This window comes from Calidris pugnax, unplaced genomic scaffold (assembly GCF_001431845.1).
Source record: "Calidris pugnax isolate Ruff unplaced genomic scaffold, ASM143184v1 scaffold44, whole genome shotgun sequence".
Classification (NCBI taxonomy): Eukaryota; Metazoa; Chordata; class Aves; order Charadriiformes; family Scolopacidae; genus Calidris; species Calidris pugnax.
The window spans coordinates 6,192,595-6,210,945 of NW_015094506.1; the positions used below are offsets into that span (position 1 = coordinate 6,192,595).

At 44.1% G+C, this 18,351-nt stretch overlaps 1 protein-coding gene across 9 annotated transcripts in view; it reads left to right on the top strand.

The window, feature by feature from the left end:
- Positions 1–18,351, top strand: part of PLBD1 (phospholipase B domain containing 1) — a 50,990-nt gene that overhangs the window by 24,023 nt on the left and 8,616 nt on the right. For all 9 annotated transcript variants that reach the window (XM_014963594.1, XM_014963597.1, XM_014963591.1 and 6 more), the window contains exons 5-10: positions 4,218–4,382; positions 5,436–5,580; positions 11,525–11,725; positions 11,835–11,975; positions 16,869–17,054; positions 18,228–18,334. In XM_014963594.1, coding sequence (XP_014819080.1) covers positions 4,218–4,382; positions 5,436–5,580; positions 11,525–11,725; positions 11,835–11,975; positions 16,869–17,054; positions 18,228–18,334 — 945 coding nt within the window. The remainder of the gene's footprint in view (positions 1–4,217; positions 4,383–5,435; positions 5,581–11,524; positions 11,726–11,834; positions 11,976–16,868; positions 17,055–18,227; positions 18,335–18,351) is intronic.

Below are 18,351 nucleotides of genomic sequence, written 5' to 3' on the forward strand. Positions count from 1 at the left end.
GACTTGTGACCCCACAGGGGAACCACACTGGAGCAGTGTGTTCCTGAAGGACTGCACCCCATGGAAGGAGACACATGCTGGAGCAGTCTGTTCCTTAAGGACTGCACCCTGTTGTGCAGAACTCTCTCCTGTAGGTGGGACCCCAAGCTGGAGCAGGGGAAGAGTGTGAGGAGTCCTCCTCCTTCCTGAGGAGGAAGGAGCAGCAGCAACAGCATGTGATGGACTGACTGCAGTCCCCATTCCTGTTCTCCTGCACTGCTGGGGTGGAGGAATTAGAACCTTTGACTAGATTGAATGGACCTCCTGGTAGTTAATGAATTTTTGATTTGAAATGACTGTAAGATAACACAGAGATGTGGAACTTTTTAAAAAATATACAGGCAATTTTAAGTGATGCTGTAGCAGTGTCAGTGTAGCTGCTTGTAGATGTTGCAATGAATCCAGGTTTTATGGAGTAGAATATTATGTGGAAGTGGATTTAGTTTGTGTGGCAAGGTTTTGGTAGTGAGGGGGGCTATAGGGATGGCTTCTGTGAGAAGCTGCTAGAAGTTTCCACTGTGTCAATAGAGTGATGCCAGCCAGCTCCAAGAGGGACCTGCTGCTGGCCAAGCCAATCAGTGACGGTGGTAGTGCCCCGGGATAACATATTTAAGAAGGGGAAAACCAAAACTCTGTATGGCAACTGCAGCAGAAGATAGGAGTTAGAGTATGTGAGAGAAACAATTCTGCAGACACCAAGATCAGTGAAGAAGGAGGGGGAGGAGGTGCTCCAGGCACCAGAGCAGGGATTACCCTGCAGCCTGTGATGAAGACCATGGTGAGGTAGGCTGTCCCTCTGCAGCCCATGGAGGTTAATGGTAGAGCAGAAATCCACCTGCAGCCCGTGGAGGGTCCCACGCTGGAGCAGGTGGATGCCTGAAGGAGGCTGTGACCCTGTGGGAAGCCCTTACTGGAGGAGGCTTCTGGCAGGACCTGTGAACCTGTGGAGAGAGGAGCCCATGGTGGAGCAGGTTTGCTGGCAGGACTTGTGACCCCACAGGGGAACCACACTGGAGCAGTGTGTTCCTGAAGGACTGCACCCCATGGAAGGAGACACATGCTGGAGCAGTCTGTTCCTTAAGGACTGCACCCTGTTGTGCAGAACTCTCTCCTGTAGGTGGGACCCCAAGCTGGAGCAGGGGAAGAGTGTGAGGAGTCCTCCTCCTTCCTGAGGAGGAAGGAGCAGCAGCAACAGCATGTGATGAACTGACTGCAGTCCCCATTCCTGTTCTCCTGCACTGCTGGGGTGGAGGAATTTTCTGGCCACCTTTCTGCACATATACTTCTGATTGCTTCCTTGCCTAGAACCTTTGACTAGATTGAATGGACCTCCTGGTAGTTAATGAATTTTTGATTTGAAATGACTGTAAGATAACACAGAGATGTGGAACTTTTTAAAAAATATACAGGCAATTTTAAGTGATGCTGTAGCAGTGTCAGTGTAGCTGCTTGTAGATGTTGCAATGAATCCAGGTTTTATGGAGTAGAATATTATGTGGAAGTGGATTTAGTTTGTGTGGCAAGGTTTTGGTAGTGAGGGGGGCTATAGGGATGGCTTCTGTGAGAAGCTGCTAGAAGTTTCCACTGTGTCAATAGAGTGATGCCAGCCAGCTCCAAGAGGGACCTGCTGCTGGCCAAGCCAATCAGTGACGGTGGTAGTGCCCCGGGATAACATATTTAAGAAGGGGAAAACCAAAACTCTGTATGGCAACTGCAGCAGAAGATAGGAGTTAGAGTATGTGAGAGAAACAATTCTGCAGACACCAAGATCAGTGAAGAAGGAGGGGGAGGAGGTGCTCCAGGCACCAGAGCAGGGATTACCCTGCAGCCTGTGATGAAGACCATGGTGAGGTAGGCTGTCCCTCTGCAGCCCATGGAGGTTAATGGTAGAGCAGAAATCCACCTGCAGCCCGTGGAGGGTCCCACGCTGGAGCAGGTGGATGCCTGAAGGAGGCTGTGACCCTGTGGGAAGCCCTTACTGGAGGAGGCTTCTGGCAGGACCTGTGAACCTGTGGAGAGAGGAGCCCATGGTGGAGCAGGTTTGCTGGCAGGACTTGTGACCCCACAGGGGAACCACACTGGAGCAGTGTGTTCCTGAAGGACTGCACCCCATGGAAGGAGACACATGCTGGAGCAGTCTGTTCCTTAAGGACTGCACCCTGTTGTGCAGAACTCTCTCCTGTAGGTGGGACCCCAAGCTGGAGCAGGGGAAGAGTGTGAGGAGTCCTCCTCCTTCCTGAGGAGGAAGGAGCAGCAGCAACAGCATGTGATGGACTGACTGCAGTCCCCATTCCTGTTCTCCTGCACTGCTGGGGTGGAGGAATTAGAGAATTCAGGAGTGAAACTGAGCCTGGGAAGGGTGGGAGGGAGAAGGTCTTTATTTCTCATTACTGTACTCTGATTTTGATTGGTAGTAAATTAAATTAATTCCCCAAGTTGAGTCTGTTTTGCCCATGACAGTAATTGGTGAGTGATCTCTCCCTGTCCTTATCTCGACCCACAAGCCTTTCGTTACATTTTTCTCTCCCCTGTCCAACTGAAGAAGGGGAGCAACAGAGCAGCTTTGGTGGGCACCTGACGTCCAGCCAGGGTCAGCCCACAACAGGTAGCAAATGGATGGCAAGTGCAATTAAAATGTATATCATTTTATACATGCTGAGCGTTCTTATATGCAATCCTCTTTGCTCCCCTCCTGGTGGTACTGTACAGTAATGCTTGTGTAACTTGGACGTTGGAGAACAGCTTGCAGACCTTTAAGTGCAGCTGGATGGGCGAAAATTGTGCTGAAACAGTGCCAAGTCTCTCTTTATGGATCCCAGTGAGATAGCAGTTGTTGGGACTTGTTTGTAAATGATTCATACAACTGAGTTGCTTAAAATTATCCCAGGATACATCTCTTGATGTTTATCAGTTGTGGTCTTTGCTGCTCACTGTTTGGGTCCTTACAGCAAAAACATGGTTAGGTAAAGTAATGTAACGTATATGAAAGTTTGCTTTGGATTTCTTCGTCAAACTACTATCTGCTGTTAGGGCCTTCTGCAATGCATGATTTTAGTTTTGAGAGTGGCTTATTTCTCTCACTTGTCCTGGTAAGCGTTTTGGGAAGGTTTAATTCCTTCCCCTGGGGTATTTGGGCTAGAGTTCACATTATTTTTGGTTTTCCTGTTGGTTATTCTCTCTACCAAAACAGCAGATGGGCAATACAGAATTCAGGCTTCTGAATAAAAAGTAAATGGATTTGGCAGTGTTTATTTTTTCCATGTCCTTGTCTCCCTTTTATTGGGGTTTGTAGAGAGGTCAGCTATATGGTTTAATAACAGTGATTTATGTTGTAAGCAATGTATTTCTTTGCTATATGATTGTCCCATTCTAAAATTACTGTTCATAGCCCTACAGCAATGTGTGTTCTGACTTCTTTTCCCTAAGCCTTGCCTTAACTACAGGCACGGTGCAAGAAAGAACAGGAAAGGTTTAGAAAATGGTCTTTGAAGATTGAGGTTAGGCCGCTGTTGAGCTCTTGTATTTTTGAAGAGGAGAATTAAGAGAAGGTTCTGAAGAGCGTGTTGCACAATGAGCTGTGTGTATTTAACCCTGGCCAGCTCTAACCATAAGGTGTTTTTGCAAGCAGGTAGCGTAGCTGAGTGCCTTTTGACCGGCTGCCTCTCCTCAGCTAGTTCCATACTTGATTAGTAGTATTGTTAATGTATCTTGCTTCTCTCATCTGTTTCTTCCTCAGTCATAAGGACGTCTTAAATCACAGTCTTTATAAAAATCTGAGAACTCCCAAGAGTGTTTGTTAATGTGATGCTCTTCGAAGGCATCTAGATAGTAAGATTTAATTTTTTTGTGTTTCTTACCCCAGCATAACAGTAACAGCAGACTGATTGGTATGCTGTTGGCAAAGACACACACAAGTTTCATAAGTTACTGCCAGCGTCTCCTTTTTTCCTCAGAAATGTTAGCATTGATAATGCCACTAGAAGGGCCAGACCCTTAAAGATACCTAAGTGCCTAACTCAACACTGAATTTGAGCATCTGGGGCTTGTGAGCAGGTATTTCATAGACCGTATAAGAGCTTCTTTGGAGAGCAAAAGAAAAATTCTAACAGCTGAGACTGTCTGGATGCTTCTCTGTCTGAAAGTGCTTTTTGTGATCTCTCTTCTCTCCCTTTCCTCAGCCACTGAGCATCTTTGATGTCCAGTTTCTGAATGCAGTTGGAGACCTGTTGGACCTCATTCCTGCATTGTTTGAGTATTCTGCCCGGGGTGGACAATGCAACATGGAGCCAGGAAGCCATGGGAAATACCAGTGGGATATGGGTCACTGCTCTGCACTTATCAAGGTGAGCACCAAGAACTTAATCTCCAGTGACTGTGTTGATTTGTAGTGTCATAAGTCTGCATTTCTGGAGTCTTCACTGTTTGTTACAGGTGCATAAAGAGACTTCTGTCAATCAAGGTGCTTTTATGCAGTTGTCATTTGTGCCTCCATAGCATTCTGGGTCCAGTTTTACTCACTTCCACTTTCAACAGCAGGGGAAAAAAACAAATCAAAGCAAAACCACAGAGATTGACAATGAAAAGCTATTAGAATTACTAGGGAATGGGTAACTGCCATAGAGAGGAGACTGGAAGAGGGTAACTTTTTTCACCTAGCCAAGTGAAGCCTGAAAGGGGGTATTGTGAATGTCTACAAATACATTGGGCAAATAAGAAGGGAGGAAGGGAAGGATAAGTATCTGATACCTCACGGTGGCAATTAAAATTTTCAGTTAAAGTTATCAAGGATCTAGTCAGCATATGGGGACTCCATGTGTTTCAGAGCAACAATATTCACCTTAAATTGAGAAGCATTCATTCAGGCATTTTCCTACAGTAGGAGGTTTCTGAGGTAACAACAAAATCTTAGAATCAGGGAAATACTTTGAAAATATATCCTATCAATATATATTTACCTTTTCAAAATTAATTTAGTTGCATTTGCTTCTGTACTTTAAAGCACCTGAACACATTTTCACAGAAACAGCATGTTCTAGGTTAATGTTGGATATGTTTGCAGAGAGCTGATCTGAATGTGTAAATACAAGTATTCAAGAAGAAACTGGGGGAACGAAGCATTCCATGTGATGTAAGTGTCCCCAAAAAACCGAAGATGTTTCATTTTGAAAAATAACAACTAATTATTTGAAAACAACACATGAGCAAGAATTATTTCCAGAGGCTTCAGAAATTCATTGTTGAGTACGCAGTTAAAAGTACAAGAATCTGCTCCTTCTTGAACAGTGCAATTAATCAAACTACTTAAAACAAGTTGTTCTCCCAGTTTCTGTCAAGTACAAAACATGCAGAGTATAGTAGGGTCTGAAATTATTCATCTTACTGCTTCTGTTTTCCAGGTTCTGCCTGGATATGAGAATATATATTTTGCCCATTCCAGCTGGTTTACGTATGCGGCCACACTGAGAATATATAAGCATTGGAACTTCAATATAGTTGATCCATACACTAGCACCAGCCGTGTCTCATTCAGCAGTTATCCAGGTAAATCAAGAAACCCCAAATTAATGTAGATATCCGAGATGGCACGGACCGTCTTACTGTCTTGCAGATGTCTTGCCTATAAAAAGGATGGTCCCCCAACAAGCACTGGCTTCAATCTACCTTAAAACTTTTAGCCGCTGAGAGGACAAAATGTCGTCTTCTGTTTTCTGGCTTCAACATCATGTTGTTGTCATCGTCTTTTGTTGTTGATTAATCACCTTCAGCGCTCTGAATAGTACTAGTTAAATATTCTACGTCTGGCACAAACATGCTGCTTTGAATTCTGCTGGTGTAGTCTGCAGTCATCTCGGCTCCTGAACTTCTCACCTTGCCTACAGCATTCGCACGCTTGGTAATAACAGTTTTGAACACTCCTGTTAACCACTGTGGTGTGACTCGTGCTCTAATGGGACACATTAGCCATTTAAAATTGTATGGAGTTCTTTGGTGTTGGGTTAGCAAACCTTCAGTTGTTTTGGTTTTTTGTCCATCCCCCTCCCCATCCCATCCCCTTCCAGCTTCTGTGTAAGCTATTGCAAAGAGCAGGGGTTTTTTTAATGCTTGTTTCATGTGTTAGTAATATAGCCAGCTAGAATATTTAAAATCTCCCTGGGGAAGATTAGGCAGCATATAATATTCCTGAGTTTCCTGAAAGAACATTAGAAATTGCCAGCATTTAATATTTCAGTGGTAAAATATGTACTTTTACAAAAGTAGCACTAAGAAATGTGAACATGAAAAACCAAAGCAAATCTAAGACTCTAAGAGTAAGCATTGTGTAAGTTTTTAAAGGTGAGATTTCCAACTGAAAAATGCCCAAACACTCATGAATCTTCATAAACTTTTTAAAGTGAAGTATGTGCTTTAGAAGACTGATTCTGATGAAACTCTGTTGGTTGATGATTTCAAAACGTGCTCTGTTGAATTGCTGTGCTTGCTTTACTATAAAGGCAAGGGACTCCTGAGACTGTGACTGGGAAACTGTTTTGAAAAGCAGTTGCATTCATTTCATGCTGAAAGCAGTTTGTTGTTTTTTTTTTCCTTCTGGGGTTCTGACCCTCCTCTGTGATGATCAGGAATGCAGCATTTTCTGACAGCTGAGATTTTTTGCTTTGAGGAAGGAGTAGAGGTATTCTGGCAATGTCTAAGTGCACAGCCTTTTAAGAGTTTTGGGTTTATCTCTGATTCCCGTGGAGGAATTTCACTTGCTTGTTGCAAGGAATTTTGCCAAGCCGGTGTAACCTGGTAGAAAGCCAGGTTTTCTGTCTGAGCTCTGTTCATCAGCTGAATGTTCGGAAGGTTATTCTGGATCTCATATCTCTCAGCAGAAATACTGTTGAGGGTAGTGCTATCCTTCAGAAGAATGTCGCTCTGTTTCCCAACCATTGCATGCTGCATTGTGCTGCAGATTCAAACTGGGGGTCAAGATCAGCCACGCAGAACACTTCTTTTATTTTTAGTGGGTGTCTCTGCGATCCTTTTGTGGATTTTTTGGATAAAGTAAAATACAAGTCTCCTGTTTTGATGAGAGTGATCGCACTTGCTGTATGGGAGGATACCTGAAAATCAGCTACTACTGTGCTGAAATGGTGAGGATCTGTTCACTAGTGCACAAAATCCCAGTGTGCTTCCCCGAGGTTGTTGAGATCTGCAGAGATGGCTCCTTTGAAAGCTTAGTTGTAGTGGGTAGACTGACACAGTGATGTGGTAAGGTGTACTTGTACTATAAAATTGAGAACTGTTGCAAAACATAGTTCCCATGGCTACAGTGAAGTTTGGGAGACCTGTGGTATGTAAAGTGTAGTTACTGGCCACTTAATTATAGGGTGCTATCACAAGCACTAGACAAGCATGATCCATTGACTACAGCAAATTACACTAGCTGTGGGTGTAGCTCTCACACTTGCAGTTTTCCAGAGGATGAGCAAGCTCTAAAGCACTGGCCTGGTAATGATCAAGGTCCATCACACAGGAAGGAAAGAGCTGCCAAATTCCTTTCTCTATGTTCTGATGAGATAAAGTTTTATATGTTCAGGGCATCTGGCCATGGAATCTGCAGGTCGTGGCCGTGGCTCGACGAGTGTAACTTCTCCCTGCATGCAAGATCCCACTCTTATTCTCCATCCTGATAGACACTAAGAACCAGTAATAAAGGGCAAGCTAACCAGCTTTCCTGAATAGTAACATGATTCTAATGTATATAGAAGTATTGACTTTTTGGACGAAACAGCATTAAAAAAAACAGGTGTCCTTCCAGGCTTTCAGTGACACTTAACTGAGTAATTAAAAGATTCTGTCATCCAATAGATTGGATATGAAGTAAAGGTCTTCTGCTGTCCAAAAGCTGTGTCAGAAAAGCTTCAAGGAGTCCTTTGCCTTCTGAGAAGGAATGTGCCAACTCCCTGTTTTCTCCTGGGGCCACAGGGTAAAATTGTTCAGACTGCTTATTTACCAATTTTCAAGAGACAGACTACTGCACTCAAGAATTACTGTTTGTTGTGACTCAAAGGATCTAAGACTATTCACTAACCATGATGCATGTTGGGCATGTACATTATGATACAGCTAGAGGGCCTTGCGCTTCCTAGCTCCTGCTGTGACTGAGCAGGTAGGAGGACAGGCAGGAATTTTGGAGTCCATCCCAGCTTCCCCAGCAGTTCCCCACATTCCTGCCAGGACGCTCAAATGTCCACTGTTACAGCATGTTGCCTCTTTGCTGCTTTCTCCCTTTCAGATCAACAGTAGCCCTGCAGAGGCACAGTCAAGTGGAAGTGAATGGGAGTAGTAATCTCTGCTTTTGCAAAATTATTTAGCCACTTGCTGCTCATTTCCACACGAATCCTAATCCTCACTTGAACTCTGCTCATAGTCTTAGCTCTCACAGCTTTGTGAACCTCTGGAAAGGTTTGTGAACCTTTGTGAACCTCAGCCTCTGAGCTGAATACTTGGGCACCCCTGAGTTCAGTGTCTTTCTCAAGCTCTGGACATAAGTACTTAATGTGGTTGGTGAATCCGTGCAGAGAAGAGGGAACTTAAATTGTAGAGACATGTTACAGTTGCTCACAAATGTTGAGTGAAATTATGCTCATTTTGGGTGGTAAGAAATGCGGTGACAGAGACTAGGTAAGTGCTGTGTTTTGTGGGACATATGAAGTACTTTTGAGATGGAGTGTCTGATGCACTTTGGAGATGACAGGACAGTGCTATAGTGTGGAGTGTGCTATTGCTTAGTGCCTAGGAGAGGTCTGCAAGTGGAAGGCAGGCAGCAGCTGGGAGTTCAGTCTTGACAGGAGAAGTAGCTGCCGATGCAATTAAGAAAACTAGACCAGAGAAGACATCTTTCCCATTGTCAAGTGTGTTTATAGCCCAGAACATTGAGCACCTTGGCCAGCAGCTACTCTTGTCCCTGTGAGATGATGGCTAGACCTCATGTCTCTCTGGCTTCCAGCCCGTAATACTGACCCTTTCTGTACCTGAATGGACACAATGACCTTTTAAGATGCCAAAAAAAGCTGATGCCATCTGCTTCAGAAAGCAGCAGCCTACCTCTAGGAACAGTAGCTGCCAGGAGTGTGTTACCCCCCACATACTCTTCGGTGTGCTGACTCTCCAGAGAACACTCTGGCTCAGATTTCAAAAAATGTTTTGCTTTGCTTGGCTGGTTAATGCCATGATAAATGAAACTCCAGACTCTGGAAACTTCAGTTTTCCAGTGGTGACTGGAAACTGAATCTAAATGGCTCGCAACCAGAAGGTGCAATCAGAAGTACTTTTGCCTGTGTCTACGGAGGGAGTTAAAAAAAAAGAAAAATAATTGATTGAGAGATTCTGATAAAAATGGGACATGGGTTCATGGAAAAAATAGGTGAACTGTACAGTGAGATAACATTTGACATGAAAGGCATTTTCAATTACAATAGTCTCATACATACTTATAAAAACAAGAATGACACAAGAGGACCTCAAATATCTGCTGATACCTCTAGGCTTCACATAGGTTTTACTTTTGTGGATGTCTTTGCCCTGGGTAAACCTGGTGTATGTGTTTAACTTCCCTTTGTTTCTGGGGTGCCTATGCCTTAAGTCAAAATGGTATATATTGTCTTGGGATAATTAGGCTACTGATGGTGTATCATGGAGGGCATACAATATAAAGCATTGCAAGGTAAAACTTGGCAAATACTAGGGCCCAGAAGGCAATCCCCTTTTTTTCAGCTGAACTTAGCAATTTATTTGAATTACAGGGTTCAAACTTCAGTTAATTCAGTATCATTCCTTGTGTTGACACTTGCTTTGAGTTTTTCTGTTGTATTTCAGCTGGTGATTGAAAAAAGAAGAAAAAGCTATTTGGTTTATTTTGAAGTAGGGCACTTGGCATTTGCACCCATATGGGAATTGGCATTCAATTTGAATTGCAGTTGTTTACCAGTTCCATTTCTTGTTTCTGTTTGGGCAAGCACTTGACTTTTTACACAACAGTTTATCACTGGAGTATCACATGTCTTTGTATAAAATAGACTGGCAGAGCCAGGTTTAGAGTGTTTTTCTTCTGTCCTTACTTATTTGAGAAAGAACTCTGCTGTTGATGTACATAATTTATTGACGCTGTTTCTGTCTCCAAGAATAAAATACTAGGAACCACAAGCTACCAGGGTGCTCTGTCTGTTCTATACAGACATATTTTTAGAGAACGGGCGACCACAAAGTATATTTTCCTGGATCTGTTTTGATTTGAGAACTTGAGACTCTAAAGAAATCTTGCTGAAATGGAACCCTTAAACATTACCTTTGCTTGAAGTGGATCAAAAGCACAGGAATAGGAGGCAGAGCTGAGTTGTCTTTCTGGCTGTCATAGGTTGCTGACTTGAGTTTGTTTGCAGAGGGCATTAATAAAGCTTGCTCTAGAAGATTTCGTAGTGGAACTCAGCTCTTATGCTGTTGTGCAGCATTTTGTACTCTTTGAAGAGTGATACCATTAAAAACTCATTAGCAAGGGACAAGGTTCTGGATGACTTCTCCCTCAGGAGCTCAGTTAACAACCTTCCTTCCCCAGCCTGGCAGCCCTGTAGCCACTGGGGAATCTCAAAGTCAAGTTATTTCTGCTTTGTAAGTAGTCACCATGCTATCCATGGCATTACAGCTGACCTTTGCAGCTCTGTGTTACCACCTCCTGGTGTGGGATCTGCAATTGGACCTAGGACTTCTGTTGGCATGTAACCTGGAAGGGAATCCTGCCTGGAGATCCATGGCTGTGTTGAGTTTGCAGGGCTGATAGGCATAAAAAAACCCCAATGACAACATGTCAGAAGAAGGAGTAGGTAAAACTTCCTCTCGTATACACAACGTGGTTTATGATTTAAGAGTTGCCCATTTCTTGGAGATGCTTTTAGGAATAGTTAGACTGGAAAGGATTAAACTAGAAGGAATATTTTTTTGCTTGGCTTGATTTAGTCCAGAAGGGAGTAATTTAAAGGAATACCTGGTGTCCCTACAGAATAAAAATCTAAAACTGAAACTAGCTGATGAAAAACTGTTTGTGGAGTTTGTACTGTTATTTTGGTTTTCTTTGTTGTATTTTTTAAAGGGATTTCTTTGTTAGAAACAAGCAGTCACAAGGCACTTAAAGTATGTAATCCTCAGCATAAGACACAGCCTGATGTATGAAGGAGAAAATTCCAAGCTTGGGATGGAAATGTGAAGCAAATGCTATAGACAAAGAATTAGGTTATGTGTTGAAAGCATGACAAATGAGAAACTGTGCTGACAGATGAGCTTAAAGCACTTAAAGCAGAAGTCACCACCTCATCTTTAGTATTTGTACAGTTTGATTTCAAACACACAGGTGTTGACTCCTGCATATTCTCTTGGCTTGTCTCTCTGTTTTGTTCTATGAGTATATCAAAGGTTCACAAAGATAACAAGTTTTGTATTATTGCTTTTTAAGGCTTTTTGGTGTCCCTGGATGACTTCTACATACTAGGCAGCGGCTTGGTAATGTTGCAGACTACCAACAGTGTGTTCAACCAAACCCTCATTAAGCAAGTGGTACCTGAATCCCTCTTAGCTTGGCAGAGGGTCCGCATTGCTAACATGATGGCAGATGATGGTAAAACTTGGGCAGAAACCTTCTCAAAGTGCAACTCTGGTGAGTACGCTTTTCATGTGAATCTTAGAAAAAAAAGCATGTGTTCCCTCTCCCCCTTTTCCTTCCCCAGGCAGGATGTGTAACTCACTCTCTCTGCTCTCATACCTAGGCACCTACAACAATCAGTACATGGTGCTGGACCTGAAAAAGGTCAAGCTGCAGAAGAGCCTTGATGATGGTGCATTGTACATTGTTGAACAGATTCCAACCCTTGTGGAGTATTCTGATCAAACAAATGTTCTCCGGAAAGGTAATAGCTCCTGTAGTAGATAGTGGCTTAAGAAAGCCATCTCTTTGTGCCAGCTCATGGACAATGGTGCTTCGTGCCTGTTTATTGAACACTCATGCTGAGTTTCAAGTTAGAAAGCTTTGAGCATCCCTCTGTTGCCAGGTCTATAACATATGCATTTCTCCTGTGTGTTGCAGCAGAAATGTGGTGAACATCTCTGTTTCTTAAAAGCAGAGGAGGAAAAAACCCAGACTTTACCTTGTCTCATTTTCTTTTTCTTGCTTCTTTTTTTCTGATATTATTTTGCCCTGTCTCAGACACCCATGAGGAAAAAGGTGAGCTCTGTTTGAAGCAGTACTAAGTAGCTTGATGCTGTGGGCTCCTTGAAATGTTTGGTGAGTTTGGCACCCTACAAGGAGATGAGCTTTTAAATATGATAGAAGTTCTATGTTAGAATCAGCTCCTGAACTTTTCTGGAGCTCTGTTATCTGATAAGCATTTGCTGTTTAAAATCCTTAATCCCCTAGCAGGACTAACAACAACTTGATAGAAAACAAACAAACAAACAAAAATCTAGGTAAAGCCAAACACCCACTGTCAGGTTTCATTCACAAGTGTTTTCTAGACACTTTGTCAGTATCCAAAAGCCTGAGCTCGTTCCACAAATTTAAGTGTATGTCTGGTGTTTTGTGCTCCCTCCTCTAATTGCATGCTCAGAAGGTGAATTGGTGAATTGCTCTTCATCATCAAAATGATTGGACATGCATTTTTTAGCAGCTGAAGTTGTTTCCCTTTGGATTTTTACTTGTGTCTGGCTCCTTGGAAAGTCCTATCTTATTTTAGGCGTTGCAGTAATGTCAATATGGCTTTATGAGATGTTTCTTATTGATAATTTGGAAAAATCCCTTGTCTCTGCCTTATGCTTCATTGCCTCTTTTATCTGTTGAAGAGATGGAAGTAGGCTATTGCACCTTATTTTCAAACGTTTGTGCATATTTCAGATGGTGGAATGTGTTGGGGGCTCCTCTGTGGTGTGTTGTAGATTGTGGTACAGACAAAAAAAAGCTAATGGAGACCTCTAGTTCTGGCACTCTAAGCAATAAAGAGAGCTGCTGTGTGGGATTCCCTGTAGGATGGAGCCCAACTCCTGGGCTTGGCCACGCAGTGACCGCTTGGTGCCTCCTAGGAGATCTTGTGGCTGCTGTGTTCTGGGAGGTGGCAGCATGTATTAGAAGTTACATGTTAATTTACACGTACAGTATGGCTCTTCCCAGGTATCTAAATGCACCTTGTGTATATTGGATAACGCAGCAGTCTCTGGCAGCTTAAACATGAGGAGGGCAGCCCTTAGCACACCAGGTGGGCTAAGCACCCCAGAAGTGCTGCCTTAGAGACCAAAGCACTGCTCCTGTAAGCAGCAGATTTGGACTCCTCTGTGCCACGCAGGGCACCAGACAAGTTCCATCAAGGCCCCTGCCCTGTTCCCTAGCACTTGGAGCAGCCCAGGTGAAGGAAGTTTGCCTTTCTCAAGAGCAGTGCTGGCTTAAAGTGTTTGTGGAGTTGCTGACCTCAGCACACTCTATAATAGCCCTGTAGGTGGTATCCAGAGATAATGTTCTCTTCACACTGGCCTGGTCAGGGTGAGTTTGGACCAGCAGTGGCTTTTAAAGTCTCTTTCAAGCATAAACATAGAAACAATGGAGAATGAGAATTGAGTTCTCAAGTGAGCAAAGGCAGGCATTGCTGTAGTAAGCCCTGAGGAAAAAGCAAGCATTTTTCAATGCAATTTTTTCAAGCATGGGTTTGAAAATGGAAAGATATTTTTTTTTAATGCCTTCTATCAGCTTGACTCTTAGCCCAGTACAGGTGAGTTCTAAAAACCAGGAATCTCCTGTGTTGCCTTTTCCAGGCAAAGATGGCAAGGTGTTTTCTATATGTTGACAAAGAAAATCAGGAATCCTTTAAAGGAGATGAGGGAGAGGAGTACTGTCTCCAGTTTAGGGATAGGAGTGGGCTGCATTTCACGTTTCCTTATGATGAGGAAGTAGTGCATCTATTTCAGAATCAAAAGCATCACATCAGATCAGAACCTGGGATCTCAGTCTCTTCTACCATACACCTAATATTCTCATTGATCTCTTGATATTGCTGAGATCTTTTGCTCTGGGCAGAGGAGGAAGGCATTTTGTTTTGGAGAATTTTTACTGCCTTCATGTTGTCCCCTTTACCCCCACTTTCAACCTTACGCCACCTCGGACTTGTTTTTGTCACTGTTCACCCTGTCAGGCCTCACAGGCAGGTTTCACTGCCTTAATGCAGCCCTTGGGTAAAGCCTGCCTTAGGCTGGGCGCTGCGTGGTCTTCATGGGACTTGCAGTCTGGCAGAGCCTGAGACACAGAACAGCTCTTGCAGGAAGAGAATGTCAGATAGCTTCAAAAGCCAGCCACATCTTGGGCTGCATCAAAAGAAGTGTGGCCAGTAGGGCAAGGAGGGTGATTCTGCCCCTCTACTCTGCTCTTGTGAGACCCCACCTGGAGTACTGTGTCCAGCTCTGGAGTCCTCAACATAAGAAGGACATGGACCTGTTGGAACGGGTCCAGAGAAGGGCCACAAAGATTATCAGAGGGTTGGAACACCTCTTCTATGAAGACAGGCTGAGAGAGTTGGGGTTGTTCAGTGTGGAGAAGAGAAGGCTCCAGGGACTTATAGCAACCTTCCAGTACCTAAAGGTTGCCTACAGGAGAGATGGGGAGGGACTCTTTATCAGGGAGTGGAGTGATAGAACAAGGGGTAATGTTTTTAAATTGAAAGAGGGGAGATTTAGATTAGATATTTTACTGAGAGTGATGAGATAGTGGAACAGGTTGCCCAGAGAAGTTGTGGATGCCCCATTCCTGAAAGCGTTTGAAGACCATAAGGATAAGGCTTTGAGCAACCTGGTCTAGTGGGAGGTGTTCCTGCCCACGGCAGGGGGGTTGGAACTAGATGATCTTTAAGGTCCCTTCCAACTCTAACCATTCTGTGATTCTTCTGTTTTAGCAATTGAAAAAAAAAAAGTTTTTCCAGGTGGGAGAAGGGGATCATCTGTATGCACTGCATTCACGTGAGACAATAGCACCTTCTTGAGTCACAACTAAACCCAGCTGGTTTGGGAGCTGATGTATCCGTATCCTCCGGCCTGCGTCATTAGAGCAGGTGCTCATGGCAAGTGTGCTCATTTCTGGAGGATGCCTGTATTACAACACAACACTTACACAACCTATTTCCTTCAGGTAGGCTCTAGGTCACGTAAGGAAATGCCAGCAGACAGGGTATTCCCGTCTCTGCTGCCTGTTAGGCAGGACCCGAGCTGGTAAGGCCTCTGCTCAGGCAGTGTTCCAGTGCTTATGCTGTCTGTCTCTCCTCCCAGTGAGTCCCTGTTGATTTTCTTGAGCGTCTCACAGACAGACTCCTCATGTTGTGCTGGGCTGAACTTAACACATGGAGTGCTGCAGTTACCAGTGTCTAGAGAGTAAATCTCTAAGCCGAATCCTGGTGTGTGTGATTTGAGAAGCAAAATTGCCCTGACAACAGGAACTCAAGTGCTTTGAAGAGCACTTGTCCCTGAAAGCACGCTGCTCCTGGGACTAGCCCATGTTATATACTCCCTGATGAAACACCCCTTGGTGCCTGCCTTGAAAAAAAAAAAATTTTTTTAAAAATTAATGTTAAGGTATAGGTATCTATTTTTATTTCTTCCAGGACTTGCTGTACCCAGATCCTGACCTGGATGGTCTCCTGGCTTTTCTGTTTTCTAGACTAGTCTTGTTTGAGGCAGGTGTATGTCACCTACCTAAAACTGTCTCTAGTAACCCTGCTCTTTAGAGTGAGCAAAACTGCAGGATTCACACTTGCTCTTGGAAGAGTTAGGGCAGGGCTGGGCTCTGCTCATCAGTCACTTAACCCTTAAAGGCAGATACTGGCAAATGAGCAGCTATCGCCCATCTCTCCTCATCACTGAGTGGAAGGACAGCTTTCCAACCACCTCTGCACAAAGCACATGTGTGTGTTCTTTGTGGACCTGCCTCCCCTTCACCCCTCTTAGCTCTGTGCTTAGTCTGTCTGTGTGTGACTGTCTGTCCATCCCTGACATCTCAGCACAGAGTGTTGCTCTGCCTTGGTGAGATGGGAAGTGGAGGGGGAAAAGGCAGTGACTTCAAGCTTCTTGCTGGGATTTTTGGTGGATATAAATGATCTTGCACACCTCTGAGGTTGAGCTGATGTCATGGTTTAACCCCAGCCAGCAACTGGGACCGTGCAGCCACTCACTTCCTCTGCCATCCCCAGTAGAGGGTAGGGAGAAAAGAAGGGGAAAGGAAAAAAAGATAAAGGCAGTTTAATAGAAGAGTAACGGTAGAGAAATATAGCAATAATAATAATCATGGTAAAAGAATGCACTTCTATGGGAAGCTTCTGTGGGAGCTGAAAAAGTCCTTGACTGATATAAACATTACTTAGCAACAACTAAACCAATATGTGCTATTAACATTCTTCTCATACTAAATCCAAGACACAGCAGCTACTAGGAAGAAAATTAACTCTATCCCAGCTGAAACCAGGACAGCAGGGAAACCTCTGTGGGAGGGCTGTGGCCGCTCTGCGTGTTCACCTCAGACTCCTGCAAGTCCGATCTCAGCTGTTTTGCAGGATGAGTCCTCAGGGTGGAAGTCTGGGGGCGGGTTGCGTGGGTACAGTCTCCAGTGGTGTTATACTGGGAGTCAACTCTGTCATCCCAGTGACTATTGCCTTATTTTCTTGTGTTCGAACCAGTTCGACGTGTTATTCCTCGACATGCTGCTTATTTTTCTTCTTTGATATAAACAAGGTTGTTCAGCTTTTCTAAGTGATTAACAGATTGGGTTTTGTCTCTGGCAGGTTACTGGCCTTCCTACAATATCCCTTTCCATGAAAAGATTTACAATCTCAGTGGGTATGCGGCATACGTTGAGAAGTATGGCATGGATTTCTCTTACGAGCTTGCTCCAAGAGCAAAAATCTTCCGTCGAGACCAGGGCAAGGTGACCAGCTTGGAAAGCATGAAGTACATCATGAGATACAACAGTAAGACACGTGTTTATGTACTGTGGAGCTGATCTTAATAAAGCAACCTTACTTTTATTTCTTGAATTATAGCGGGAAGCTGCAGGCTGACCTATAGATCAGAACTGTATTACCCTAGGTGAGGAGTACATACAAAGCAAAAAGATAATACAAGCTTACTATTGAGTTAGGAAACCAGGCTAAAATTACTCTAACAGAAACAAGACTGGGTTCTTCTAGAGAAAGGGCCCTTGGGCTTCCTGTTCAACCTTTTCAGAGAGCTTCTGACACTCCAAGAGACTCTGCGGGCTGCTGGTAGTCAATACATCTACAGCCTGTCAATCTTGAAAGCTTTAAATCTTAAGCCAGAGTTAGGTCAGATCAGACCAGAGAATTTAGTGTAAAACTTCAGGTCAGTTTGGCCTCGTTTTTTATCCTGTTCAGACAGAATGATCTTTGGTAGGTAATGTGTTGTTCTGCTTTTCCTTGACAGGGATTTACCTGGATTAAGAACAGCTTAATTAACTTCTCGCTAAGTCCATCTCTAAGTACAGATAGCTCTAGATGTCGTATTTTCATTCCCAATTATAGGGAGCATGCTGATTACTGGGTTTGGGGTTCGGGAGGCCTCTCCAAGGGTGGGGTATCTCTACTGTTTGGGCTGTGAGTAGCAGCCTGCTGATGGATGTTGAGGCTTCTCAACCTTCCCCTCCTGGCTTGCAGCTACTACAGTGGAGGTTTGGAGGCTTTGCTCCTTGCCACTTATTTTAGTCCAGACAAGAAAACAGAGGCTTTCACTGCTGCATTTTTCCCTTACCTTCTTCTCCCTTCCCTTTCTCTTCTGCTTTTTTCTCCTGACAAAGTTCCTTTTCTCTCATGAGGAAGCTTTTGTCATGTGGAGCTGCAGATATTTGTGGTTAGAGGTTGGCAGTGGTGCCCCTGGAATGCAGAAGTAGCTGTATGGACTTAGATTGGGAGCTTGTCTACTTAATGTCCTGTCTCAAGCACTGACTTCCAACTGGTACCTGGGGAGGAGCATGAGAGTGGTGTGATAGACCCATGTGTCTGCCAGGGCACTTACCCACCTTCTAGTGGCTGGGGCGCTTTGCATCAGTGGTAGAGGCTTTTTGTGAGGGAACTAATTGTTTTCTTCTCTTCCTTCCTTCCTTTTCTCCCCACCCCGCTTCTCCCCAGACTACCAGCGCGATCCTTATGCCGAACACAATCCCTGCAACACCATTTGCTGCCGGGAAGACCTGAGTTCTTCTTTCCCAGTGCCTGCAGGCTGCTATGACTCCAAGGTAAATTACTTCAGTTT